Genomic DNA, 25,451 nt, shown 5'->3' on the forward strand with positions numbered 1-25,451 from the left:
AGGGAGAAGGATAAATGTCCCATGGGACAGGCAGGCCAGTCAGCCAGATCTGATCATTGCACTTCATGAACATGCATTGGAATGTCACACTGTAACCCACAGATATGTTCAATGATTATGATATTTTTTAAAGAAGGGATTCTGAAGCAGGGTTGAAGAGACTTGGGGCTTTTGTAGCTGTAGCTGTTGCTGGGGTTTAGTAGAGAGGCAGGGGCTTCGCAGTGAACAGACTCCTTTGCTTTCTCTGGTCTCGGTCAGTGAGTGGATGAAGGATTTAGTAAAGTACCTTCCTCCTAATAAGCACTTGGCCAGCATCAGCTTTCATCCCGCTCCATCCTCCAAGTGATGATGACAAAGCGGTTTGTAACAAGAGAGCATCCTCCCATGCCCGCTGTCACAGGTCTTCTTCTACAGTCAAGGCTGTGTCGTGCTCCCTGTACCACCCAGGCGAGCCTTGAATTCATCCTGCTTCCTCCTGCATTCCAGGATTACAGCCTCTTCCACACTTACAAAGGAATGCCACACCAATCTGACATCCCCACATTGAGATAAGGACACAAACATTTCCTAGTTATTCTTAGTAGAGCTGGCATCTGAGAAGCAGCCTTCCAAACACGACCATTGAAATTTCCCATAACACTTTCTAGGGAGTGTTTGGCACGTAGAAGGAACGGTGAAGACCTAACAGGGTAAGACGGGCACTTGTCTGGTTTCTTTTCCCGACATTGTCCAGGAGACTTTGGGAGTTGAAAGCTTCGCAGGAAGGTGTTTCTAGCTTGATGAAACTCAATTGGTCTACTTAATGCTTAAAGGCTACTCCATTAAATAAGGGGAAGTCTCAGCAGAGACCTCAAGAGCAAGACACATGCCTGCAGCTCTCCCTAACGGCCTGCCGGGCCTTCTGAAGACCTCTGCAGTCTGTGAACTGTGACACTTGACAACCGCAGAAGAGATTGCTGACACCATAGAACGCAACCCTGTGCGAGGGAGTTGCCAACCAGTTTCACAGTTCATAGCACTAGAATTTTAAGAAGTAGCATTTTGAGATGAGATAGCGTGGTGTTGATCCATATGGGATGTAGTACAAATTGGTAGAGAAGTACCAAGGCAACTAAACAAGAGAGACTGGGTGTTTCTCTTGATCACTCTTAGTAAAAAGTCTGAGGAAATCTACCGTGAGGACTGTTGGCAGTCAACATTGTCACCCTTCAGTCGAGTTATGGTTTGCATTTTGTGTGTTTGTGCACAGCCATGTGGGCGCATATGTGCACACACACAGGCCTTTTAGTACTCTATGTTCAGTTATTTTTATATTTACAATTAATTTGGACTTTTAGAAGGAGAGCAAATCATTTAGGATTAATTGTTTAGGTCACGTTTCCTCGCATTATTTTACACCGGAAGGTCCTGATGTCTGAGTGGTGGCGTAGCTGCAGAAGATGGGCACAAGGGAGCCCTTGCTTCTCCCCATGTACCTAGAGCCATAGAACTTCGTGGAAATCAGAAGTGAGGCCCCTCAGGAAGCTTACTTGCTTAGCGTTGGTTTCTCATCGTTCACTGGGGTGATAGCAACTGAAACGGTTTTAAGGATTGTATGCTTCCCATCGGACAACTGGATCACAAAAGCATCAGTGAGACTCTCTGAATCGTCATGGACATAGGCCAGCTTCATTCCTGAAAGAGGAGAAGGAGAGTCTTGCTTTGGTCGAGCCAGCCGCATCTCACAGATACCCCATTTTAATACCAGGCTTGCGTGTGCCCAATGCACAAACCAGTGCATTAAAGTGACTTGAACTCTGCTTGGTGGAGCCATTCATAGCCCACTAATTTTCCTCTTCTAAAATAAGGAAACCGCATAAACCGTGTAATAACAAAGATGTGGTATTTAACAAATCTGAGAAAGTGAACCACACGTGAAAAATTAAAAATATGCTCTCTCTTGACCCAGGCACCAAAATGAATCCTAAGTAGTTCAAAACTTCACTATAAAAACACCCCTTAGCCATGTTTCTTCAATCCTACCCATTGATCCTATGCCTAATCAATTGAAAACTTTAAGTTGCTATTTTCAAAATGTACGATAAAGCTCTAGAAATGCTAAGATTTAGGCAAAATATTTGCTGACATATGACCACTAATGCCAAGAAATGAAAAATGTCTAAAATAGAACACAGCCATGACAAATTGTAGTGGAGTACTTCCATAGGGTAAAACCCTGTGGCTGCCGAAAGCATCCCAGGTTCTGCTGAGAATGTAAAGGAAGTGATTGTGAGTTACCCTACTACGGCAGGGGTTGGCAAATTCTACATGGTTAGGGGCAGGATGTTTGTGAGAATATATTCAAATTGTTTGGCTTTGTTTTTAATATGGCCATAAGTGAACCAAAAAAAAGTGCAAGGAAAACCTAACTTTTAAAAATGTCACCAAAATACGCATTCATGTGAACAACTTATTTTTCGTTTGAATTGACTATGTTATTTAACTTGCCCAATGCATACATGACACTTATTTAATCTGATAACATTAACCAATACTATCATTTTTTAAAAAACTGTCCTGGGTCTTTGAATGGGTCAGAAGGTAAAGGTTCTTGTCTTCACACCTGAGCTTGAGCTCCAGAATCCACATGGGGGAAAGAGCAAACCAAATGCCACAGGTTGACCCTTGACCTCCACACATCAGCCATGGCACTAGGAACCCCACGAGTCCCCCAAAATGCACAAAAAAAAATAAATGAATGAAAAGAGACTTTAAGCTGTCATTTTTCCCCTGTAGATAAACTCTCCCTGTGTAGCTAAGGGTGGCCTTGAAAGCCTTGAGCTCTTGATCCCCCTGCCTCAGGCTCTTTCGATGCTGGAGTTACAGACATGCATCATCTAACCTGACTCTGAAAACAGAAAAGAATGAATGAATGAATGAATGAATGGTCAACAAAAACCATACTTCCTGGGGGTGGATTTTAAGCGGTTATTCCCTTTCCTTATGTTTGTATTATTATTGTCTGCAGCACATGGGAACGGATTTGGTCTTTATCAGCCATGAAGTCCCGGAATTTATTTCTCTACAATTCACAGAAACTGAGACTGTGACTTGGTTTTTAAGACTCAGTCACGAGACGGCATCTGCAACTATTACAAAATAACCTTTGGGACAAAGAGACTCCATTCTAACTAGAGAAACAGACACTGGAAAGACAGGAGGGGAAAGAGAAAAGGGCCAGGACAAAGTCCAGAGGGAGGACAGTGCTGTGTTCTGAAGGCGCCATCTTGGCCAACCCAAGGTGAGAAAAGACCTTCCAGGTTGGGAAAATGAAACACACAGTGAAGAAAGGACTCTGAAATCAGGCACTAATTCTAGAACCACATACTTGCTCAAATTTTTGAAAGTATTTTTAAACATGGAAAATGGGATAAGGTTGTTTAAAAGGTAATTAAAAAATAATTCAGGCTGTTCCAGTGTGTCATTTCCCTAAAGAACACACTCTCTCCACAGAGACTAATGCGTGGTTATTATATGTGGATCTATATTTGTTTCAACTGTTGAAATTTTGGCAGACTAGCCTCTTGAAATTTAGTCCCATGATCTGAATAGTTTGAAAAAGAAATTTTAAATTATGTTAAAATTCTGTGTTAAAGTACCAATAATCACAAATAAAACTGTTCATGGAAATTGTTCACGGTATTCTAAAAGTCAAAGAAAACATCCCCCTGCGTCTGCAACTGTCTACAGTGTCTGGCTGAGGTTTTACACTCCTCGTCAATCAAGAACCCACAGCTCAGTCTGAAGGAATTAAATGAAGAACATACTTTTTCTTCCCCCCATTTCTCTGATTTGTTAGTATCTTTGGGGGAGTAAAACAGTTTTCCAATTTGTGTTTTAATTAACAAAAATCTGTAAGCATGAAATTTTGATATGCGCAACTTGTGGCAGGCTTACATCACACTGATGCACATCACCTCACCTTGTTAGTGTGTGCATGTGTGCGTGTGTGCGTGTGTGCATGTGTGCGTGTGTGCATGTGTGCGTGTGTGCATGTGTGCATGTGTGCGTGTGTGCATGTGTGCGTGTGTGCGTGTGTGCATGTGTGCGTATGTACATGTGTGAACTATTAGCAATGCCCTACATGTCACTAACCATGGTCAGCACAGTGCACAAACAGATGCCTGAAACTCGGTCTTGTTGCACTGAAATTGTGTACCTTTTGATCAACAACTCATTTCTTCCCTCTTCCCCCTGCCTCTGGTACCCACCAAACAAATTTCTGCTTCTCCTATTGCAGCTTTAAAGTCTACACGTGGGTGGGCTAAGTCATGGCCTACCAGCCTTGAGAAGGTCCATGGAGAAGTTGTAAATTTCCTGTTTGATCTGAGGAGACTCTTTGCTGATCGCCATGTCGATGAGGAGGCCATGCTGGGGCTTGCGAGGGATGCTGAAGAGTAAGGGGTCCTTGGGAACATCCCTGTCAGCAGCAGTGATGAAGGAAGAATCCAGCTCTGTCATCTGACCCTCACACACCTGAGCAGGATCAAACCAGCAGAGTCAGCAGTGTGAAACAGAACCTTTCCTCTATTCCTTTCGAGAAGCTGCTGAGAACAAAAAATCCACCCCACTTATATGAAGATGTCCTACTTCAAATTTTCTATGGCATTTTCAGATACTGGCTTCTAGAAAACAAAATTTCCAGTTAACAGGAATGTAAAAAGAATCTATTCATCTTCCTAAGATCTTTTCTAAAGATTCTAAGTGCTCTTTTGTTGCATGCATGACAGGTGCATGATTAAAATATCTGTGTGGAGCTGGTGAGGTGGCTCGGTAGGTAAAAGTACTTGCCACACAAGGCTTGGCGATGGGGGTTCAAGTCCTGAAACTTGCATAAAAGTGGTGGGAAATAAGCGCACAAAGCTGCCCTCCATGCTTAACATTTGGGCTGTGGCATGCACGCCCCCAAATCATCCACAGGTATATTTCTGTACAAACACATACATTCAAAAAGTTGTTGTAAAACATTAGACCATTTCTGTTGTTAATGATTCAAAGGTTGGTGCTGGTGGAAGCCAGCAAAAGTACGCTTGTTCTGCGGAAGCCAGGAAAGCTCGGTGTACAAGAGAACCTGGAGTCTACCTCAGACACTAGTCGGTTCTTGAACTCAGAAGTCATTGCTTCTACAATTCTAGTTGTCTACCTGCTAGTAGCAGTAAAAACCTACTGCATACACCAGAGAAAATTGGGATTTCTGTTTTTAAATATTTATTATTTTTTAAATTTCATTTTGATCATATTCATCCTTCACTATCTCTTCCTACTCCCCCTAATGCCCAATCTCCTTCCCAACTTCATGTCCTTTTTTTATTGTTATTAATAACCTTCAGAATCCAACATTTGGTGTTTTAAATTTTTATTATCATAGTAGATACTTTTTTTTTTAACTCAGTTGCTGGGAGAAGGCTCAGCAGGTACAAGTTCTTGCTGTGAAACTTTAAGGAGCTGAATCAACTCCCAATAAAAAGTCAGCATCCAATAAAAAGCTGGGTGTGGCTGAGAGCACCTTCGGCCTCCGTACTAACGGGAGGCTGAGAAAATAAGATCTCTGGGGTCGCTGGCTGCTAGGCTAGCTCCAGGCTCAGTGGGAGAGCTCATCTCATGGGAACAAGGCACAGTGTGATAGAGCAGGACACCGGGCATCTTCCTCCTCCTGCGTGCTCACACAGACAGACAGACAGACAGACAGACACACACTTATACACAGAGACACACACACACCACCACTACTACCACTACCGCCACAGTAAAGTGCTATTGCCTCAGAAGGGCTTTAGTCATTTAGGACTTGACCATCTTAGCTGTCTTGGGTTTTTTGTTTGTTTGCTTTCCTTGCTCAGAGAGAGGATAGGACATGAAATTTTTGTTTTTGTTCTGAAATACAGGAAGATCTAAGGACTAAAATTACATAAATTCTACACACGCTTCCTGGGGATCTGCCAGGCCACTTGCTGCCTTCTGGGGTAGTGAAGATGTTCTCAAGAATCCACCAGGAAGGACTGGGAAGGCCTGTCTGCCAGCGGCATGGTCAAGGACTAGTGAGAGCTGTTCAATGTCAAGAATCAAAAACCAGCAGGCTATCCTTATAGCCGGGGGATCACTTCGTGAAAGCCTATGGTTTTTTCCAGCTCCTCCCACTGGCTCTGAAGGGACCATTCCTGCAAGTGCACTATGACATTTGGACAAAAACAATGTTACTCTTATCTGACCTTTTCAAATTAAAGACAAAAAAATCTTGGATTAATTCATAATGATAAACCTATTGAATAACTTTTGCCAGTATCTCATTTTCCCCACCCTTGAGAACTTTAGGAAAGCAGTTTAAAAACATGTTGTAAGTCTCCATCTATATAGAGCTTAACTATGAAGTGTTTTCCTCTTGACTGTGTGGTGATGTATCACTTTTACAAAATGGTAAATTCATCCACAAGATTACCAAGGAATTTTCTTTAAAAAAAACTACAGAATTTGTTTTTGGAAATTAAATGGTTTCTTGAAATTATGAGAATAAAAAGTTTAAAGGAATATATATATATATATATATATATATATATATATATACAGATATTTAATACTAAATAGGTTTGCAAACGATTATAACAAACTAAAACATTTTGATGGAACACCAACTATCTATACAATAAGGACATTTTCTAACAGGAAAGCCAAATATGTTCTGTGAAGAAGAAAAAAAATTATTGAAGCTTAAAAGTTGTCTCTGCCAATGCCCAAGTGTCTGTGGTGTGTGTGTGTGTGTGTGTGTGTGTGTGTGTGTGTGTTGTGTGTGTGAGGAAGCAAGGGTGAAAGACATGATTCCTTCCACAAAGGGATCAGGGACGACTTCCCAGAGGCTTAATTACTCCAGAAGCCCTTGCCCCAGGCAGATACAGATAGTAGAAATAGGTGCAGGAGCGATCAGTCATCGATTTTTTTCTTCACATAATCACTGAAGGGCTCTCCAGAGTAAACCATGAGCCAAAAGAAGAGGGGAGGCAGGAGCTGGCTCTAAAATCTCACGCTGAGGTGACACTCGTGTGCTGTTAAGATTCAGGAGAAAATTAAAATCAAATAAAGACTTTTGCATTTAGAATGTGATTATTTTTAGCAAAAAGAATGAGGGAAAATAATGGCTTTGGTCAATATTAGAAAGAAATGACACACTAAATGGTGCTGAAAAGCCTCGCTCATTAAGGGCCTACTGTGTTTGCCCAACTCAATCATCCTAAGAATCTCTCGGGGGAAAGTACATATATATTTTTGAAGATGGGGAAACAGAAGCTTGAAGAGAAATAACCTGCTCAAGATGCAAAATTATTCAAAGCAACACACAAGTTCCATTGAGGCCAAAGAGTGTGTTTGTGTTCATTCAACTTGCTAGTGAGTGCATGCGTATGAATTAAATAATCATATATAGACGTGCAGAATATGTAAAAGGAACTGCATATTGATAAGAAAAGATTTCATACGTGTATTAAAATTTTGCTTTAGAAAGTAAAGCATAGAGTAGAGGGTATGGTTCTTTTATTTGTAAGTAAAAACATACAGAAAAATTATGGTATACAGACACAAATCTGGCATGTCCATAAATCTCTTGGGTTACTTAGTTAACCTGTTTATGCCCCATTTCTTTAGTAATGCAATGGCAATAAAAATACCATCACCCTAAAAAAAATACCATCACCCTAAAAGCCTATTGTGGGGGATTAACTATGAATACACGGAAAAGACTCGGAATCTAAAATCCAGTAGGTACTCTATGACACTCACAAAGACACACATACAGACTCACACACAGACACACTCATACAGACACACAGACACACACACACACACACACACACACACACACACACACACAGACACCCCATCCTTACTAGGCTAATATTTCACAGGTGTTAATTATATAGCCAAGATTCTTTTTTCTTACTCGTCAGCAAATTAATATATTAGGTGCACCTGGACCAACATAAAGGGATTATCTAGGCAAAAATAAAAATCAGAAAAAGATAAGAAAATAAAAAGGAACATTCGGTATGTTTCTTACAGTGATATTCTGTACCGCAAAGTCAGGCGCTTCATCATTTGTGGGGTTGATGACAACATGGAATGTTGTCTCTAAGGAGCGTCCCTTCCCATCTGTGGCGTACACCATGAACTGATCGGCAGTTGGTTCCACCCTTAGGTGCCTGGACTGCACGTAGTTAATGTGCAAAGCCTTCATGTCTCTCCACCGGAACGAAGCTAGCACACACCAAGACAGAACGGGGAAATGATAAATAGCCCTCCCCAGGAACTTCCGGTCTTTACCAGCTGCTTCTCTGTGAGGCAGGTAAGCGGTCACAGTGGGGCTAGTGCGACGCCTACCAGCCATCCACAGAAAGGCAGGTCCCACAGACGGGAAGGAGGGATGTGAACCTGCCCGAAGAGTGAAACTGTGAACACCACGCATCAAGATGCAGGGGACTTCGTGGTCACTCTCCAGACACATGAACTGAAAGTCACAGAGACCTGCCCTTGGCTAAACTGTCCTTCTGACACATGGCTCTTGGCATACTTGGCTAAGGAGGATGCCACCTCTTTGACACAAAGGCAAAACAAGCGGAGATCCATGATTTGTCTACATAACAGACATCAAGAAACTCACTGCGCTGAGTGGAATTAGTTGACTTGATGTCCAGCTAGCTAGAAGAAAATTGTGAAATAAATCACAAGAAAAGTTGCATAACCTTTAATTTGATTAATTTGAAATCTTATCTCACTCAAATTTAAAAATACAAACGTCTTTAAAGGAAACTGAAAAATAATTTACTTACAAAGTATTATCTTTGGAGGATTTGGGTTTTGCTTTCTATTTGTTTTGTTTTCTTTAGGGCTATTTTGGTTCCTGAGAAACATTTTGCTTTCAAAATTAAGCTGGGTCGTGGTGGTGCACGCCTTTAATCCCAGCACTTGGGAGGCAGAGACTGGAGGACTTCCAAGTTCAAGGCCAGTGTGGTCTACAAAGTGAGTTCCAGGACATCCAGGGCTACACAGAGAAACCCTGCCTCCAAAAACAAAAATGAAAAACAACAACAACAAAAGATTAATGTAACCTACTGGAACATTTCAGATTTTCTCTTTCAGTACCAATCATGGCATATTTCTCAGTATTTTCCAGTAATACGTATTAAAAATGCTAAAACACTGTGAGAATGAGACCCTGTGGTTCCCACCAGATTAAGTCTGTCGCAGGGCCGCGTTGCCAGGAAGGCCTTGGAAAGGTGAGTACTTCAGTGTTGATTCAAATCGTTTTCAAAAGTGAAGTTTCTAATTATTTCAGTTATTAATGTCCATGCATAAGAAAAACTAAGTTAAAAGTTAAAATGAGAAACAATTAAGACTCAACATATCAGCTAGAATCATCAGAATAATCTCTTGGAAGCATATATGGTGACTGGGATGTTTTGAATTCTTGTCAATTTCCTAAGCATGGTCCAGCTAGGCACATCCATGAACACTAGCAAGACACTGCTGGTCTGGAGACCAGGACTTACCTATGCTTATGCCCATGTTACTTTTCTCAAAACCTGCAGAAGGGAGTGTGTTTTCGAGGTAGCCGAACTGGGGGTGCGACACCAAAACAAATTCTAAGTCATCTGGGGCGGTGTCCGGATCAGTGGCCGTCAAATGATGAGTCGTGAGGGTTCCTGAGAAGCCTTCGTCCACCACGAGCGGCCTGCCTGCACACCAAGAACAGCAGTCACAGGCCAGTGAGATGGCTCAGTGGGTAACGGCACCTGCTGCCAGGCCCGAAGACCAGCGTTTAATCCCCAGAACACACACTCACAAAACAAGTAAATAAAAATGTAATAAAATTTAAAAACACACACACTTCGGTGAGCCTGAACTCCTCCATCGGAATAGTGAGAACTGAAGGACGTGATTGCAATCCCAACCAGGGCGGCCTCCCACCGGCAAATACGCTTCCATGGGAGATGCTCGTTTTCTTGGGCATAAATTCTCTTTGCAGTAAAAAAAAAAATGCAGGGGTAAATGAGTGGGATTTAATTTGACTTATGGAATTGTATACTTCTTCTTCTACAAGTCAGCCAGATAATAATGGAAAGGCGGCAGCCATGCTAAGCGCTCTGCTCCAGCCCTCCAGTCATTCTCAAGGAACTCTGATTTCCCTTGTGTCTCTATAGAAGTGATAAATGGAAATAAGAATTGCCAAACTGTTTTAATGATAAGCCACTAAATGTAGTTTATGTACTCCTCAAGATCAGTCGCTACCAGTGTTTGTCAGAGTGCTAATTGCCCGAGAGCGATTATGAATTGCTCATAACGAACATTTTTTTTTCATGCCTTGGTGCTTAATTGTTCTGCTGGGATAATGCTTCCTTTCCAGAACATTGCTTGGGAGATAGCTAGCAAATTACAAGAACGTTCATACATATGCTTATTTTTCTGTGAGACAGAACATATACATAATGTCTATGAAGGGATGACTTTCTGAAAAACACGTAAGGTTAAATGTATATAAATGGTCTCTGTGGTGAGCACATTCTGTGCTAGTAGAAATTATTATGGATGAAATCAATTATTCTCTCTCCAGCAGGCAAATGATGTTTTCCCATGCGAGATAAAGCAGTATATTTGAGGCTCTCGACATTCTTGTAACAGGCACACACAGACACACACGTGCTGTTGCGTTCTCTCTACATATGGAAACATAAATTTTCGGGCAAGTAAATTCTTTTGCCCTGTGATTGATTTATTACAGATTTTGAATTCATTATACATTTCTGTTGAGATGATTCCTGGACCACAACTGCATTTCTCGGTGTTTTAATCTAAGAGAATTCTTTCACTAAGCCTTAGGTGTGACACTAAGACATTCATACACATAGAAACAACACAGTCACCTATGATGACTGAAGGCGGCTGGTTGTCGACGGGATGCACCGTGATGTTGAGCTCGTACGTGGGAAAGGACTCATGAAGAGGAGTAGATGGATCGGGTCCATTGTAGCAACAGTCATTCACCAAAGGGCCAGCCTCACCATCCGAAACCACCAATATAATGGTGTCAAAACAAGGTGCCAGGCCAATCTCGCCACCTGGAAAACAGAACACCAAGATCAACCCCACTCATACCTTTTCTGCCCGCACTGAGTAGAAAGAGAAGGAATTTGTGGGGATAAAATAGGAAGCTCAATTTTACCACTATAAAATTAAATATAGTCAGGAAAATAATGTAAAAATATTTGTCCATCTGTTGACTCTTTTGAAATCCCTGCCAGCCATGGACCACCATATGGAGGAGCAAAGCGGGCCTAACATGGGTCTGACAGCTCACAAATGAACAAAGGGCAGGCATGAAGCCTGACTAGGGATGCTTCATTCTTCCCTCCTAACCCTTTGATGCTAGCAACAACCTCAGGGAGAGGCAAAAAGTGCCCTTGTTCCCTTGGTAACTATCTCTCCATGTGCATTGACCACCGGAAATGAACAAGCACCAACCACACAGCAGTCATGAGACACAGAGGACTCTGGATAAGTGTAATGAAAGGGCATCCACTTTCTGGCCATTTCTTTCTGTGTTTCTTTTACTACACACTAGCCAATCACTGATCAGCAAACAGGACAATCTGCACTAGCCCATCACATACCAACAAACAGGACAGCCTATGTTCTCCAGGCAACAGAAAAGTCCTGAATGTGGGCTCTTGGCAATTCTTAGAGAGCCAAGAGGGAAACAATGCTGGGAGCTCTGAAGAAAAGGGAAGAGCAAGGGGAGGAAGGGGAAGAGGAGAGAAGAGGGAGAGGGAAGGGGAAGAGGGGCAAGAGAAAGGGGAGGGGAAGGAAAAGGAAAGGGGAAGGAAAAGGGAAAGGAAGAAAAGGGAAGGGGAGAGAAGGGAAAGGAACGGAAGGGAAGGGAAGAGAAGGTAGGGGAGGGAAGGGGAAGGGAAGGGAAAGACCAGAAGATCAGTGACGTTATTTCCTCTCACCAGACACACTGCCAAATCTACAGAGTACTGAGCTTGAGCTTGATGTGATTTTCCTTATTCAAAAAAAAAAAATCAAAAAAAAAACAAGGAAAATTCAGAGGCAATACCATTGAGTACACAAATGAATAAAAGATCAAAAACTAGAAAATCCATGGGGAATTTTGGAGAGTTCAATAGAAACCATTTGTTTGATAGCTGCTGGGAGAGGAAGGGTCAGTTTTCTTTAAGAGTGTGATGCCTGGTTGAAGAGGATCCTGGGCAGATGCCACACCCAGGGGTATTTGGACAGCACAAATTGATTTGATGGGTGTAGATGGGTAGGTAGATATAGATAGATGATTGATAGACGAGAGATAGATGATAGATAGATAGATAGATAGATGATAGATAGATAGATAGATAGATAGATAGATAGATGATAGATAGATAGATGATAGGTAGATAGATAGATAGATAGATAGATAGATAGATAGATAGATAGATATACAGAGATGCACACAAAGATACATATATAGATACACACACACACACACATATACATATATGCAGAGATGGATACGTAGTAACGGGTGGTAGAGAGCCAGGAGTGGATCTGGGAGGAGGTGGGAAGGAGAGATAAATATGCTTAAAATGCACAATATGAGATTTTGAAAAAATAATTAAAATAATTTTCAATAAAAGAAGCACTATCCTTCAACTTTGGCAGGAATAACAAAAGAGATCTCAACTGTTCAAAGTGGTGACAAGAAGTAGGTTGACTTAGAACATTTATCCATCAGTTACTCATTTGATAAACATCTACTCAATTCCCACAATGAGATAATTAGCTCCCTGGGCATTACAGCAGAACAAAAGCAGACATTGTGCACCGGCAAAAGGCACTTTTTAAATATGCTGAATGTCAAAGGACCTACTGTGTGCTGCTCACTATGTGATGATAGACAAAGAAATAGTGGACACAGTGAGAAGAAAATTAAGAAAGTGGTCACACTCAAAATACTTAAAAAATAAAACAAAAAGCAGAACTTCACAGCAACCAGTGAAGGAAATGATAAGGACATAAAAAACAGGAGATATATGTCGTGTTCACACTACCCAAAGTGATGGAGAGGCTCAACCCAATCCCATCAGAAAGTGTGCAATTTGATTAATTATCAGGAAAACGTTAGTCAAAAACCACAGTGAGTTATCTTACTCAGCTGAGAATCCATCACCAAAAAGACAACAACTAACGAATGCAGAGAAACACAAACACTGCTAGAGAGGCTGTAGAGTAACTCAGAGAAACACAAACACTGCTAGAGAGGCTGTAGAGTAACTAGAGTTTTATGGGGAATGCTATGCAAATTCCTCAAAAAAAATTAGAATGACTCATGACCCAACAACCCCACTCTTTATTGGATTCCCAAAAGAGATGAAATTTCTATACCAAACGATATGCGATTAACACTCCCCCCGTGTTTACTGCAGCATTAGTCGTGAGGGAGAGAATGTGGGGCCGCTTCAGTGCCCTTCCCTGGATGACAGAGAACAGATGATATGTTTGTGCCACGCCAGTCACAGCAACCTGGGTAAAATTCACGAGCATTGTGTAAAGTGAAAAAACAAGCCAAGCCTGGAAAGCAGTTTCACTGAAGTACAATATGGAGCAGCAGCCAGAGAAGGGGAAGAAACACAAATCCAGAGAAGTGTGCGGGACAGGAGTGGGGGGAAGGCTGAGAGAAGGATCCTCTGTGGAAGAGGATAAAAGGGATATGATACTTGCATGGTTATAATACAGTTACATAATTTCTCCTTCCCTTCTCCTGATCTTAACCTCCCATGTGCCCCTTTTTGCTCTATTTCAAATTCACTTCTTTTCTCATTAATTGTTGGTGTGTGTATGTGTTCCTAAGTATGTACAATCTGCTCAGTCTGTATAGCATGACTTGTATGCATATGTTTTCAGAGATGACCATTTGGTATTGGATAACCAATTGGAGACCATGTCTCCCTCTCCACATCCCTTAGTTGTCTGTAATACTTTGTCTAGCTTTCTCCCTTCCAAGTTAGCATGTCAGCTGGCCTGACCCTTGTTCAGGTCAAGTTTCAGCAGCCATGTAGCTGAGACTTCACAGGTGTAGCTTCTCTAACATTTCCCATAGCCCCTTTGCTCTTCTGGCTGCTATCATCTCTCAGCCCCCCTCCCACAATGATCCCTAAACCTCAGGCACAGGAGCTGTGTTGCAGAGGTATTGGCTAGGGCTGGGATCTACAGCTCTGCATTTTTGTTTGGCTGTAGTTTTCCACAATTGCCTCCATCTGTTACCAAGAGAAGTCTCTTCAGTTGAGGGGCGAGAACTACCCTTAGCTATGGGCATCTGGACAAATGTTTGAATTGTTGTTAGGGGTTGTGTTGTTTTAGTGCAGGCTTGTCCTCCAAGACCCGTGACTTTACTAGCCATAAGCAGGTGACTAGGTCTCCAGTACCAGGCGTGATTTCCCTCTTGTTGACAGGGTCTTAATCCAGTTAGAGAGCCGTTGGTTACTGCCAAGGTATGCATGCCACTACCACACTCTAGGGGTTGTCATGTCATGTTGGCCACTGCTCTAGTTTACAGGGGTCATGGCTATTGATTACTCCCCCCTTTAGAAGCTTGTAGAGCACCTTCAGGTACAGTGAAAGCAGTCCTCTGAGAGGAGGTATTCAGGTGAGTCCAGGTCCACGGACCTCACCTGGTGTCTTTAGCAATAGGAACTTAACTTCTACCTGCAAGGGTGAACAATTCCCACAGACATGCCCAGCATAGACACTTCCTCATGGAGACTCTTTCCCCTCCTGATTCGCAGCTGTGTCAAGTTGATAATGAAAACTAATCAGTACAGGTGATAAAATTAATCTAAACCCTGAAGGAAGGATTGGAACAGGTAAGTCACAGGGACATTTGGTCTTTAATGCCAGGATTCTTGATATCAATCCAAGCAGTGCCAAATGATACCAGTGGAGTAAAGGAGTTCTCATGAAATGAAGCATTCAAAACATCCTTTGAGTCTCTCATCCCTTCTAATATAATGTAACTAAAAAATGTATGTGAAATCATTTCCCCCAGTGTCCTTCTAAGTCTTATTATTAATAGTTCCTTACATGGCCATCACACTAGAAGAGATTTAGATGTCTGTAAATCTGCCTTTTAGGATTCAGAAGGCAGTGTAAGAGAACAGGACTAATCTTACTATAATTTACCTGTGCTTCATAAGCCTGCTAAAATGTTGCAATTATTCAATAAACAATAACCATTGGCCTTTGAGTCCCTTCCCTGGAAGACCTACAGGTGACCTACAAAATGGGGGTACAAATCTGTCTGTTTGCCATGTCCTTAAAATCTGAGTGGGGCTGGATTCAGAAGGAATTGGACTAATATCAACGGTGGAAGAAGTTTTTAAGACAACATAGCATTCAGGCTGTGGCATGATTTCTACCAGCTGATTTTACTCAGGTTTACAGTGAAAATTAGGAGGAAAATGAAGAGGAAGAAGAGGTGAAATGTGCCGTTTGTCAAGGAGAAGAACGTGCTGTAAGCTGTGAAGAAAAGGAGTGGGGGAAAGGGGGGGCAGTTGTTTAAAAGCAGCGGCATACTTGGATGAGGAAGACAGGAAGGGGCTAGAGGACGCTGCGTTTCAGGAAGCAACAAGATCTCATGGATGGGCTGTTTCAGAGCATTAAGCCGCAAGCTTGTTTGAAATAGCGAACTATGGGAGCGCCATGCTTGAGCAGGACGGTCTAGGATGATGTTTTCCAAGACTCTTCCACCCAGACGCTCAGGCTCCTTTCCTCATTGCTAGTGGCCGAGTCGGAAGAGCAGCAGGTGACAATTGAAGTTCAAGGTGTCAGCCCACCAACAGGCAACTCCCTGAGGAGACCACAGACCCTGGAATGTCTTTTGCTTCTGCTGTGCCTTTACATGCTTGCTACTGCCATCTTTCTCTGGTATCTGGCACGGTGTGAATAGGTGTAGGGAGAGCCCCACTGCCTGTAACGTAGTCATGGAAACATTTCCGTATACTGAGCATTCTTGCCTGAGGATGATTATGGAGATGACTCCTTCCTAAGCTGTGCTGTCTAATTGATAATAATGTTAGTTTACATCGAGTTTTGATGATAAAATATATAAACAAGGAAGTGTCACACAGCTAGAATACGAGTTTCTATTGAGAACCCATTTAGACTGTGGCTTAGGTTAATAATTTAAAACAACAACAACTGAGTCCCAGTAGTCCAGCTTGCTTAAATTCTTGCTTAACCTTAATGTTAGGAGGGGTGTTCACAGGTTTCGGGGTGCATAACAGATGAACCAACGCGGCTAAGATGTTTTCATCAAATAGCTTTGAGGTGAAAAACCTGAGAAGGATAATCTAAAGCTTTAGGAAGGCACAGAGTTGAGTGAGGACACTTTAAGGGGAGGGAACAAGAACAAAGCATCCCAGTTATTACTGACACTTCTCTTTTTTGGATTGCTTGATGACCAAAGGTGATGATTAATTCTTTGTACCCATTTCTGCCCTTATCTCTTGACATAAAAAATTGTTGATGGGTGGATATGTACTTAAAGATTTAAAGTAGAGCCGACTGATTCCTCTTATTTTTCATATATAGGAATTTAGGTTTACGATTCCTAAGATTCCTTATTGCCTTTCAAGATAAGTAATAAAGTAAGTGGCCCTTTCTTTGTAACTGCAAAATGCAGCCTGCCAGTAAAAGACCCGACTGAGAGGACTGACTTGCTTCCTACATGGTTATAACAAATGTATGTGGATTCTTGGGACAATTTATTTTTCACCTGTAATCTGTAAAATGTTTAATCAAGTAAGGGGGGTGAAAAAAATGTTGTTACTTGTATTCATTATAGTCATTCACTTGAAAAATAGAATGTAACCACACTGTGATTCCTACATTATCTGAAAAACTTTGTTGGGTATGTAAGCTTTAGGGGAAAAAAAGCATACAGTAGGAAGAACACAAAAGAATAGAGAATAAAGAAGGAAACCACCAAGAGAGAGTGGGAATGTCATTTTCCCCAACCCCCTCAGATAAAAAAGTCACAGTACGAGCCGGCTGTGGATTCCCTTTGAACCCTGTGCTGCTGGAGGCTGGCCTCCCAAGCAGTGACACATCATGTTCCAGGGCAACCAGGTTACTTCTTAAGATGGCAAGGACCCTTGACTTTGTCCATATGGTGCTGGTTTTACTGACACACATAATTCATGAGTTACGAGATCATGGAGGCATGCACCTAGATCACGGAGCCATGTTTCCCAATGTGTGGCAGGATTTGGGAGTCAGTGGAGCCTGACGAGATGGGGACTAGCTGGAGAAATAGATGCCAAAGGTGGCCTCTGAAGGTGGTAGCCCAGCCCCTAATTTCAGTCTTGTTCTTTGCTTCTTGGGCTGTCACCGTGTGAAGGGACTCTACCGCTCGCCTCTGCCTCAACTGAGATTCCCCATCATGCTACAGGACTGTGTGTGGTCAAAAACTCTCAGAAATCAATGCACAAAATGACATCCTTCCCATCCATTTTCTCTGTCAGGTATTTTTTTTTCATAGTGACACAAAAATAAGTACTACAGTGTCCCACTCAGCTAGCCTTTCCAGTGCCTCTTACTTCCCCCATTCCTCCACGGTGTTTTCAGTCTAAAGAAGCCCATGGTGTGTTAACACGAACCCGTGATAGTGCGTTACTAACTCAAGCAAGAGGAAATGCGTGATGCTGCTTCTGAGTAAATGCTATTAACTTAGACTTAAGTCGATGACTTAGGATTTCTGTCTCTGTGATGAAAGACTGTGACCAAAAGCAGCTTGAGGAAGAAAGGGTTTATTTCTAACACACACCCATAAACAGTCCACCACTAAAAGCTGTGAGGATAGGAACTCAAACAGGGCAGGAATCTGGAATCAGGAGCTGGTGCAGAGGCCATGGAGGGGTGCTGTTTACTGCCTTGCTCCCCGTGGCTTACTCAGTCTGCCTTCTTATAGAACCCAGGACGACCAGCCCAGCGATGGCACTGCCCACGTCTATCTGTAAGAAAATGCCTTACAGGCTTCCTTAGTCTGTTCTTATGGAGGTATTTTCTCAATTGAGAATCCCTCTTCCCAAATAACTCTAGCTTATATCAAACTGACAAAAAAAAAAAACTTGGCAGGAAAGAAGATACACAAAGAAGGACAGTATGAAGTGCCAGTGTCTCACGGTCATCCTTCTGTGTGAAAGGGTTTTATCTGCACACTTAGATAACAGTGCTGTGCCTTGTAAATGTCAGATGCTGAGTTACTACTTTCTCTCGTTGAACGTGTCACATGGCGGGAAGAAATGTCAACTGAGTAACGATATATCGAGATAACATCAGTGGAAACCTGGTCCTTATAAACCTGCCCTCTGTTCAGGCACACACTACGAGCAAATCACACGAAGTGCAAGACATCGACTTGCTTCTTAGGTTCTTAGAAAGGACACCAGTTACTTCTGGGAGACTTTTTAAAGTGATGATGTCATTGGTGGCCTGCTTTGGTATCTCATTATGATTTATAAATCTGTAAGTCAAATTCTTCAATTTGACTAAGAAAAAAGACAGATTTGGGTAAGAGGGACGGAGGGGAATTTGAACAGTGGAGCAGGTGACGATGCTCTTTCTCTACATCACACTCAGGCCAGAGGACCTCTGCCCATGACGACCATGCTTCCAAACTGGGGTGCAGGCTGCAGGCTGCTTTGTCTTTAGTGGAAACAAGCATTGAGATTACAATGCTATGGGAGCCCATGACAAAGGATGGAGATCAGACTCCTTCGAATGCCTTCCCCACACCAGGTTGTCACTGACCTGTGTGTTTGTACGTCACAGCCCCTGAGATGACATCTCCCTGAGAGAACCTGTCCACGCGGATTCCAGCCTTTCTCACCAACCCATGCTGAGGTTCTCGGGCAATCAGAAACAAGAGTTTCAAGTCGTCGCTGTCTGCATCAGTAGCAAAAATGTACTCAGGGGTGATAGTCACTTCTCCACCCTCTGAGCAATGCATCATGGGGATGAGGTCGGCCTTGAGAACAGGTGGCTCATCGTTCACAGGGAATACCTAAGCAGGAAAAATAAGAGCACAGCTTTGAGGAAAAAAAGAAGTGACAAATGTCCCAGCTGGTAAAGCACCGCTCACAGTCACGGTAACAGGCATTTTTCATCTTCTGGACACATGGAACAATAGCCGTGAAATTTGGCCAAAGCAGCCAGTCTTTTGACTTTCTCAATTGGTGGAGGAATGCTCCGCATGAGAGATCATTTAGGCAGGAATGGGAGTCTGTGGCTATAGCTGGGAACTCAGAGTGCTCACTGTTCTCAGAAGACAAAGCAGACATGCAACATAGAGCATCCCTCCCTTTAACACACAGCCTCTTTCATCAATACACACATTCTGCAAGAATTCGGGGCCCAGTGGTTGGATGCATGTACATCCATGACATGAAAATTATTCCTATTTCACATTACCAGGTGATTCAAAGCTTTCTGCCACCTTTAACTTCTGGCTACCCAGAATGTTTCCACGGGTCTATGGGAAACATAACAGCATATCAAATGGCTTGAGTCACGGGGTTTTGTTTGTTGTTTGGTTGGCTGGCTGGTTGGTTGGTTGATTTAACTTTGTGGCTGTTTGTTAGGCTGTTTGTTAGGCTGTTTGGTTGATTGGTACTAGCCTGTGAGCCCGAGTACCCTTACAGCCCTACACAACCTTCTACATACTTAGCCAAAGTGATCTTAGTAAGCAAAGTTTCAATTGCTGGTCTGCAGGGTCCTTCAGTGTCTCCTCTGCTCCCCGTATGATTCTCCCAGGAGTCTCTAGTATAACCTGCCACGGGGGCCTTCGCCACCCCTCTCTGTCTCCACCCAAGCACACACTCCTTGCCATCTCTCACGGCCTCTGTCTCCCCCTTGAGCCTGCCCAGTACATGCTGACTCAATCTCTTTGTACAACTGATTTCTGCCTCAGACCCCATGCATGTTTTCCAAGGAAGGTTTCCTGATCACTCGGAATAATTGAGAAGCTTCAATTATTTACACTTCTGTTCATAAAACATATGTGTGTGAGTGTGTTAGTCAATTATCTTCGTGATTATCCAGTTAGTGGCTGTCATCCTCTGTGGTCTGTAACTTCAAGAACAGGAACCTTGTTTATCTTATTCCTAATTGTTCAACAAGCATCTATCTAAGACCCCACATGTACTACAGAAGGTGCTAACTAAACGTTTGTGGGATGAATAAATGAATGATTGTAACTTTATCTGGTTCCTAGGCATTCAAAGGCTAACAGCTGTAGACAAATTCAAGAGAACGATGCTGATGCCTTCCTATAATGGGTACAGGGATGAGTGGGTAGATGCTCTAACTTAGTTAGGAGAGGTGTAAAAATGTTTGTTTATATCTTCTATGTGAATCCATTAAAGACTTCTCTTTCTTGCTTGACCCAAGAAACTTTATCAATTTGTTCACATGGATGATAACTGTGAAAAGTCATTGTGAGGGGAAAAAAAATCACAAACATTGTCAAAAAATTGTTTTGTCTGGCTTTTAAAAATTATGTCCTAACATCAATGATAGCCTTTGTTGGAGAGGTTGTGGAGAAAGGGGTACACTCATCCATTGCTGGTGGGAATGCAAACTTGTGCAACCACTTTGGAAGGCAGTGTGGCGGTTTCTCAGGAAATTCGGGATCAACTTACCCCTGGACCCAGCAATACCACTCTTGGGAATATACCCAAGAGAGGCCTTATCATACAACAAAAGTATATGCTCTACAATGTTCATAGCAGCATTGTTTGTGATAGCCAGAACCTGGAAACAACCTAGATGTCCTTCAATGGAAGAATGGATGAAGAAAGTATGGAATTTATACATATTAGAGTACTACTCAGCAATAAAAAACAAGGACTTCTTGAATTTTGCATACAAATGGATGGAAATAGAAAACACTATCCTGAGTGAGGTAAGCCAGACCCAAAAAGAGGAACATGGGATGTACTCACTCATATTTGGTTTCTAGCCATAAACCAAGGACATTGAGCTTATAATTAGTGATCCCAGAGAAGCTAAATAAGGAGAACCCAAAGAAAAACATATAGGCATCCTCCTGAATATTAACCTTCAGCAAGCGATGAAAGGAGACAGAGACAGAGACCCAAATTGGAGCACAGGACTGAAATCTCAAGGTCCAAATCAGGAGCAGAAGGAGAGAGAGCACGAGCATGGAACTCAGGACCGCGAGGGGTGCACCCACACACTGAGACAATGGGGATGTTCTATTGGGAACTCACCAAGGCCAGCTGGCCTGGGTCTGGAAAAGCCTGGGATAAATCCGGACTCTCTGAACATAGCGGACAATGAGGACTACTGAGAACTCAAGAACAATGGCAATGGGTTTCTGATCCTACTGCACGCACTGGCTTTGTGGGAGCCTAGGCAGTTTGGATGCTCAACTTACTAGACCTGGATGGAGGTGGGGGTTCCTTGGACTTCCCACAGGACAGGGAACCCTGATTGCTTTTCGGGCTGGGGGGAGACTTAATTGGGGGAGGGGGAGGGAAATGGGAGGCGGTGGCAGGGAAGAGACAGAAATCTTTAATAAATAAATAAATTAATAAAAAAAATTATGTCCTTTAATTTAAAAAGTAACAAAAAATGAAAAAAATGTTTTTTTTTCTTTTGCTAAAATGTGCTGATTATTGCCAGGCATAATAAGATGGTCATATATAACAGACAGGAGTAGGGTCTTTCCTCAAAAAAAAAAAAATGGAAAAGTAACTCAGAGAATCTTTCTTTGTATATAAAAGTTTCCCATAAAGAAAACATTCCTTCTGGAAGCTGAAATGGTCTCCAGCTTCTCATGGAGCCGTCACAGGCCTTTGTGAGGAGTAAGGAGGAAAAGGAGAGACTACAGAACCTGGCAGAGTAGGCGATCAATAAGAGCCAGGGAGGAGCAGGGCCACAAAATGAGGAAGAATGCCTCATATTATTCCACCCCCAAGTTCATAGCCTGGAACCAGCTGCAGACTCCAGCAGCCGAAGCGTGTCCAAGAAAGATAATTCCTTCCCTGTCTGTTTTTACAAACAATCTGTAGATATTAACACTCTATTAATGACCGGCTATAAAATATGTTCCAGACGCATAGCATTTTATGTCACTAAATTCTAGCCCATGCTCAAACAGGAGAGATGGAAGTGAGCAAGACGGGAATACTCAGGGCCCTTCCGGGAAGGTGATAACCTTTTCTCTTAGCGACTATTAACACTTGCAAACCATCCACTGATGCTCATAGCCTCGGTCACCCACATCAGAGAAACACCTAGGTTCTCAGAAGTCCCTTGAACATGCACCAACTTTGTGAGTAGATTTTGTCAGAGGAAGGGGGAAAATGACTTCAGGGTTGTGGTAGAGACATTCCTAATGGAGTCCCACATGCATGGCTTTGTCCATAAGGAAAGAGAACCCCAGTGGTTCTGGACAGTCTTCCCAGCTGCTAATAGAGCTTGTGTGTCATAGTTCAAAAATATTAGATGTATTTTATATTACAGAATAAACTACGTTTTAAATTGGGTATCTGTATTCAAGCTTAGAATAATTTTAACTTCAGATAAACTGGGGTGGGGTAGGGAGATGGAATAAGTAAGTCTGTTTCGGTAGAGACTTTTTTAAATATTAATTTATTTATTATTAAATATTAATTTATTTATTACAATATTCTGTCTGTGTGTATGTCTGCAGGCCAGAAGAGGGCACCAGACCTTATTACAGATGGTTGTGAGCCACCATGTGGTTGGCGGGAATTGAACTCAGGACCTTTGGAAGAGCAGGCAATGTTCTTAACCACTGAGCCATCTCTTCAGGCTCTCAGTAGAGTCTTTGTCTCTACTGCCTGACTAGAGACGCTCACAGACACAGCTGCCACCCTTCTGCTTTGCAGTCTGTGTAGTTTAAGTTGTTCTGGGACCCCAAGGAGTTCCCAGAATAGAGACTTTACATTCAAATGACTCAGGGAGGAAACTTTCTACCTACCTCAATGTGCAGGACAAATTCTGCTGAGTTTGTGCCATCTGTGACCTCCATGAATATCGCATCCTGGAAAACCTCAGCTCCATTATGGCGATACCTACAGGGATGGTACGGAAGCCAGTCTTTTAAAAACACACGGGTGTAAACTAAGCTGCATGGCATAAGCGCTCCTCTGTAGGGATATTTCATTTGTATCTTAATAAATAAAGCTTGCCTGAAGATTAGAGAGTAAAACAGCCCCTGGTCAGCCTTACACACCAGGCAGTGGTGACACACACTTTGATCCCAGTAGCCACACTAGTTTGCCATAGAAACCGGGTGCACATCGTTAATCTCAGCCCTAGAGAGGATTATAAAATGAGAGGAGACAGATGTCAGACACAGTCTCCTTCTGAGATTCCTGGAGGCAGGATCACCATTTCAGACTGAGGTAGAGGTAAGAGCCAGTGTGTAGCGAGCTGCGTGGTGTCACACCTGATGGAGATGTATAATCAACTCCTGCGATGGCTAAGGCCTGACCTATGCTATGATCACGCAATGATTATCAGCTGCCTGCATATGCGTGAACCTATGGGCAGTGCCCACCTGGCAGTCTGGGGTTGGCAGCCCATGCCTACTTAAGGGCTGGGAGAGGTTTGCCCAGAGAGAGAGGGGGGGGAGGGACGGAGGGAGGGAGGGAGAGAGAGAGAGAGAGAGAGAGAGAGAGAGAGAGAGAGAGAGAGGAGAGAGGAAGGAAAGAGAGGGGAAGAGAGAGAGAGAGGTCAAGGAGAGAGAGGAGAGAGAAGAAGGAGAGAGAGGGAAAGAGAGAGGGGAAAAGAAAAGAGAGAGAAAGTGAATCAAGTCCTGTAATAAACTGCAGTGAGAAGAGCTCCGGTGGTCACGTCATCCTTGCGGGATGAGGGTGGCCGTGACACCAGTGGCTGGCTGTTTTTCTTTTCTGACCTTCATGTTGAGCCCCAATATCTGTCTCTGGGTTTTTAATAATCATGCTACACTCCTCCATCACCTTGGCCATGACTTCAGTAAATAAGTAATTATTTAAATGAGCAAATAAGAAAAAAAGCAGTATAACTATAAATGAGAAGATACGTAACCACGCATTATCCCTAAATGTAAACTTGTTCTACCTGGGAAAACATTGTGTGTGCATTGGTAATTTTTCCCCAAAACAAAAACAAAACAAACAAAAACAACCCTTTGGAAGCAAGAAAAACAGCTTAAAGTTAAAATCCTGGTCTGGCCGGGTGATGGTGGCGCACGCCTTTAATCCCAGCACTCGGGAGGCAGAGGCAGGTGGATCTCTGTGAGAGTTGGAGACCAACCTGATCTACAAGAGCTAGTTCCAGGGCAGGCTCCAAAACCACAGAGAAACTTTGTCTTGAAAAACAAAAAAAAAAAAAATAAAAATCCTGGTCTGTTCTTACACAAAACCTCAGGTCAGCTCCCAACACCCTTGTTACGCAGCTCACAGCCACCTGTAACTCCAGCTCCAGGGTCTCTGTGGTCTCTGGCCTCCATAGGTGCCTGCATTTACGTGAACATATCCACATATGTGCATGTGTATGTGCATGCGTTCATGAAAACACACACACGTAATTAAAAATAATCTTGAGAATAGATTTCAGAAAGCAGTCCTCCAGTGGCCTCTGTAACAGAAGGAAGTCCTTGGCTTGGTAGCTATGCAACAGCAGAGCATGGCTGACTGGAGCCAGCATGACCCCGAGACGAAGCAGAACACCCCCAGATCCCTGTGCTCTGAGCTCTTCCACTCCTGTTGAACGTCGTGATCTATGAGCTAGGTATTCCATCTACACATCTCCCCAGGTTTAAAAAGACCTTTTTGGTTGTTGCTGTTCTAACCTTGGCCCTAGCTTCCTCTTCATTCTCAGCCAATTTTTTAAAAAAGAAAGTGTTTAACTCTAGGCTTTTCAAACACTTTCTATGTGACAGTCAGTTAATTCTAAGTAACTCTTGATTTAACTGAGTCTTTTTTTTTAAATCACACCAATGATTTGTTTATACTAACAAATAGAATTATACCCCTAGGAATCAAAAATAAAAGATTCAACAAAACAGTATAGTATATTGAACCTATATGATATTGTTACATGGCCAAAAAGGACTATATTTTATTCAAGATGAGTCACCACTAGGGTGATAATGGATTCAGTCCTGATAAGAGGGGAGGTGTATACTCTGTTACTCCCCTGTCTCTCAAGCACACTGCCTTCTATGCTGTGTCTTCCCATGCCTTCTTACTGCTTCCACCAAAAATAATTATGAGTTGCAGTGTGCTGATCCATTTCACAATGCTGCTATCCCTAAAAAAGCTAAGGGTATCTGGGAATGCACC

At 42.7% G+C, this 25,451-nt stretch overlaps 1 protein-coding gene across 1 annotated transcript in view; it reads right to left on the reverse strand.

Annotated features, from left to right (window-relative positions):
* Frem1 (FRAS1 related extracellular matrix 1) overlaps positions 1 to 25,451 on the reverse strand; it is a 126,119-nt gene that overhangs the window by 64,071 nt on the left and 36,597 nt on the right. The window contains exons 14-20 of the mRNA XM_075946037.1: positions 23,102 to 23,195; positions 18,883 to 19,135; positions 10,944 to 11,138; positions 9,573 to 9,758; positions 8,084 to 8,280; positions 4,320 to 4,515; positions 1,530 to 1,674 (exon numbers count right to left, since the gene is read on the reverse strand). Coding sequence (XP_075802152.1) covers positions 1,530 to 1,674; positions 4,320 to 4,515; positions 8,084 to 8,280; positions 9,573 to 9,758; positions 10,944 to 11,138; positions 18,883 to 19,135; positions 23,102 to 23,195 — 1,266 coding nt within the window. The remainder of the gene's footprint in view (positions 1 to 1,529; positions 1,675 to 4,319; positions 4,516 to 8,083; positions 8,281 to 9,572; positions 9,759 to 10,943; positions 11,139 to 18,882; positions 19,136 to 23,101; positions 23,196 to 25,451) is intronic.

Source organism: Microtus pennsylvanicus, chromosome 13, assembly GCF_037038515.1.
Source record: "Microtus pennsylvanicus isolate mMicPen1 chromosome 13, mMicPen1.hap1, whole genome shotgun sequence".
NCBI classification, from domain to species: Eukaryota; Metazoa; Chordata; class Mammalia; order Rodentia; family Cricetidae; genus Microtus; species Microtus pennsylvanicus.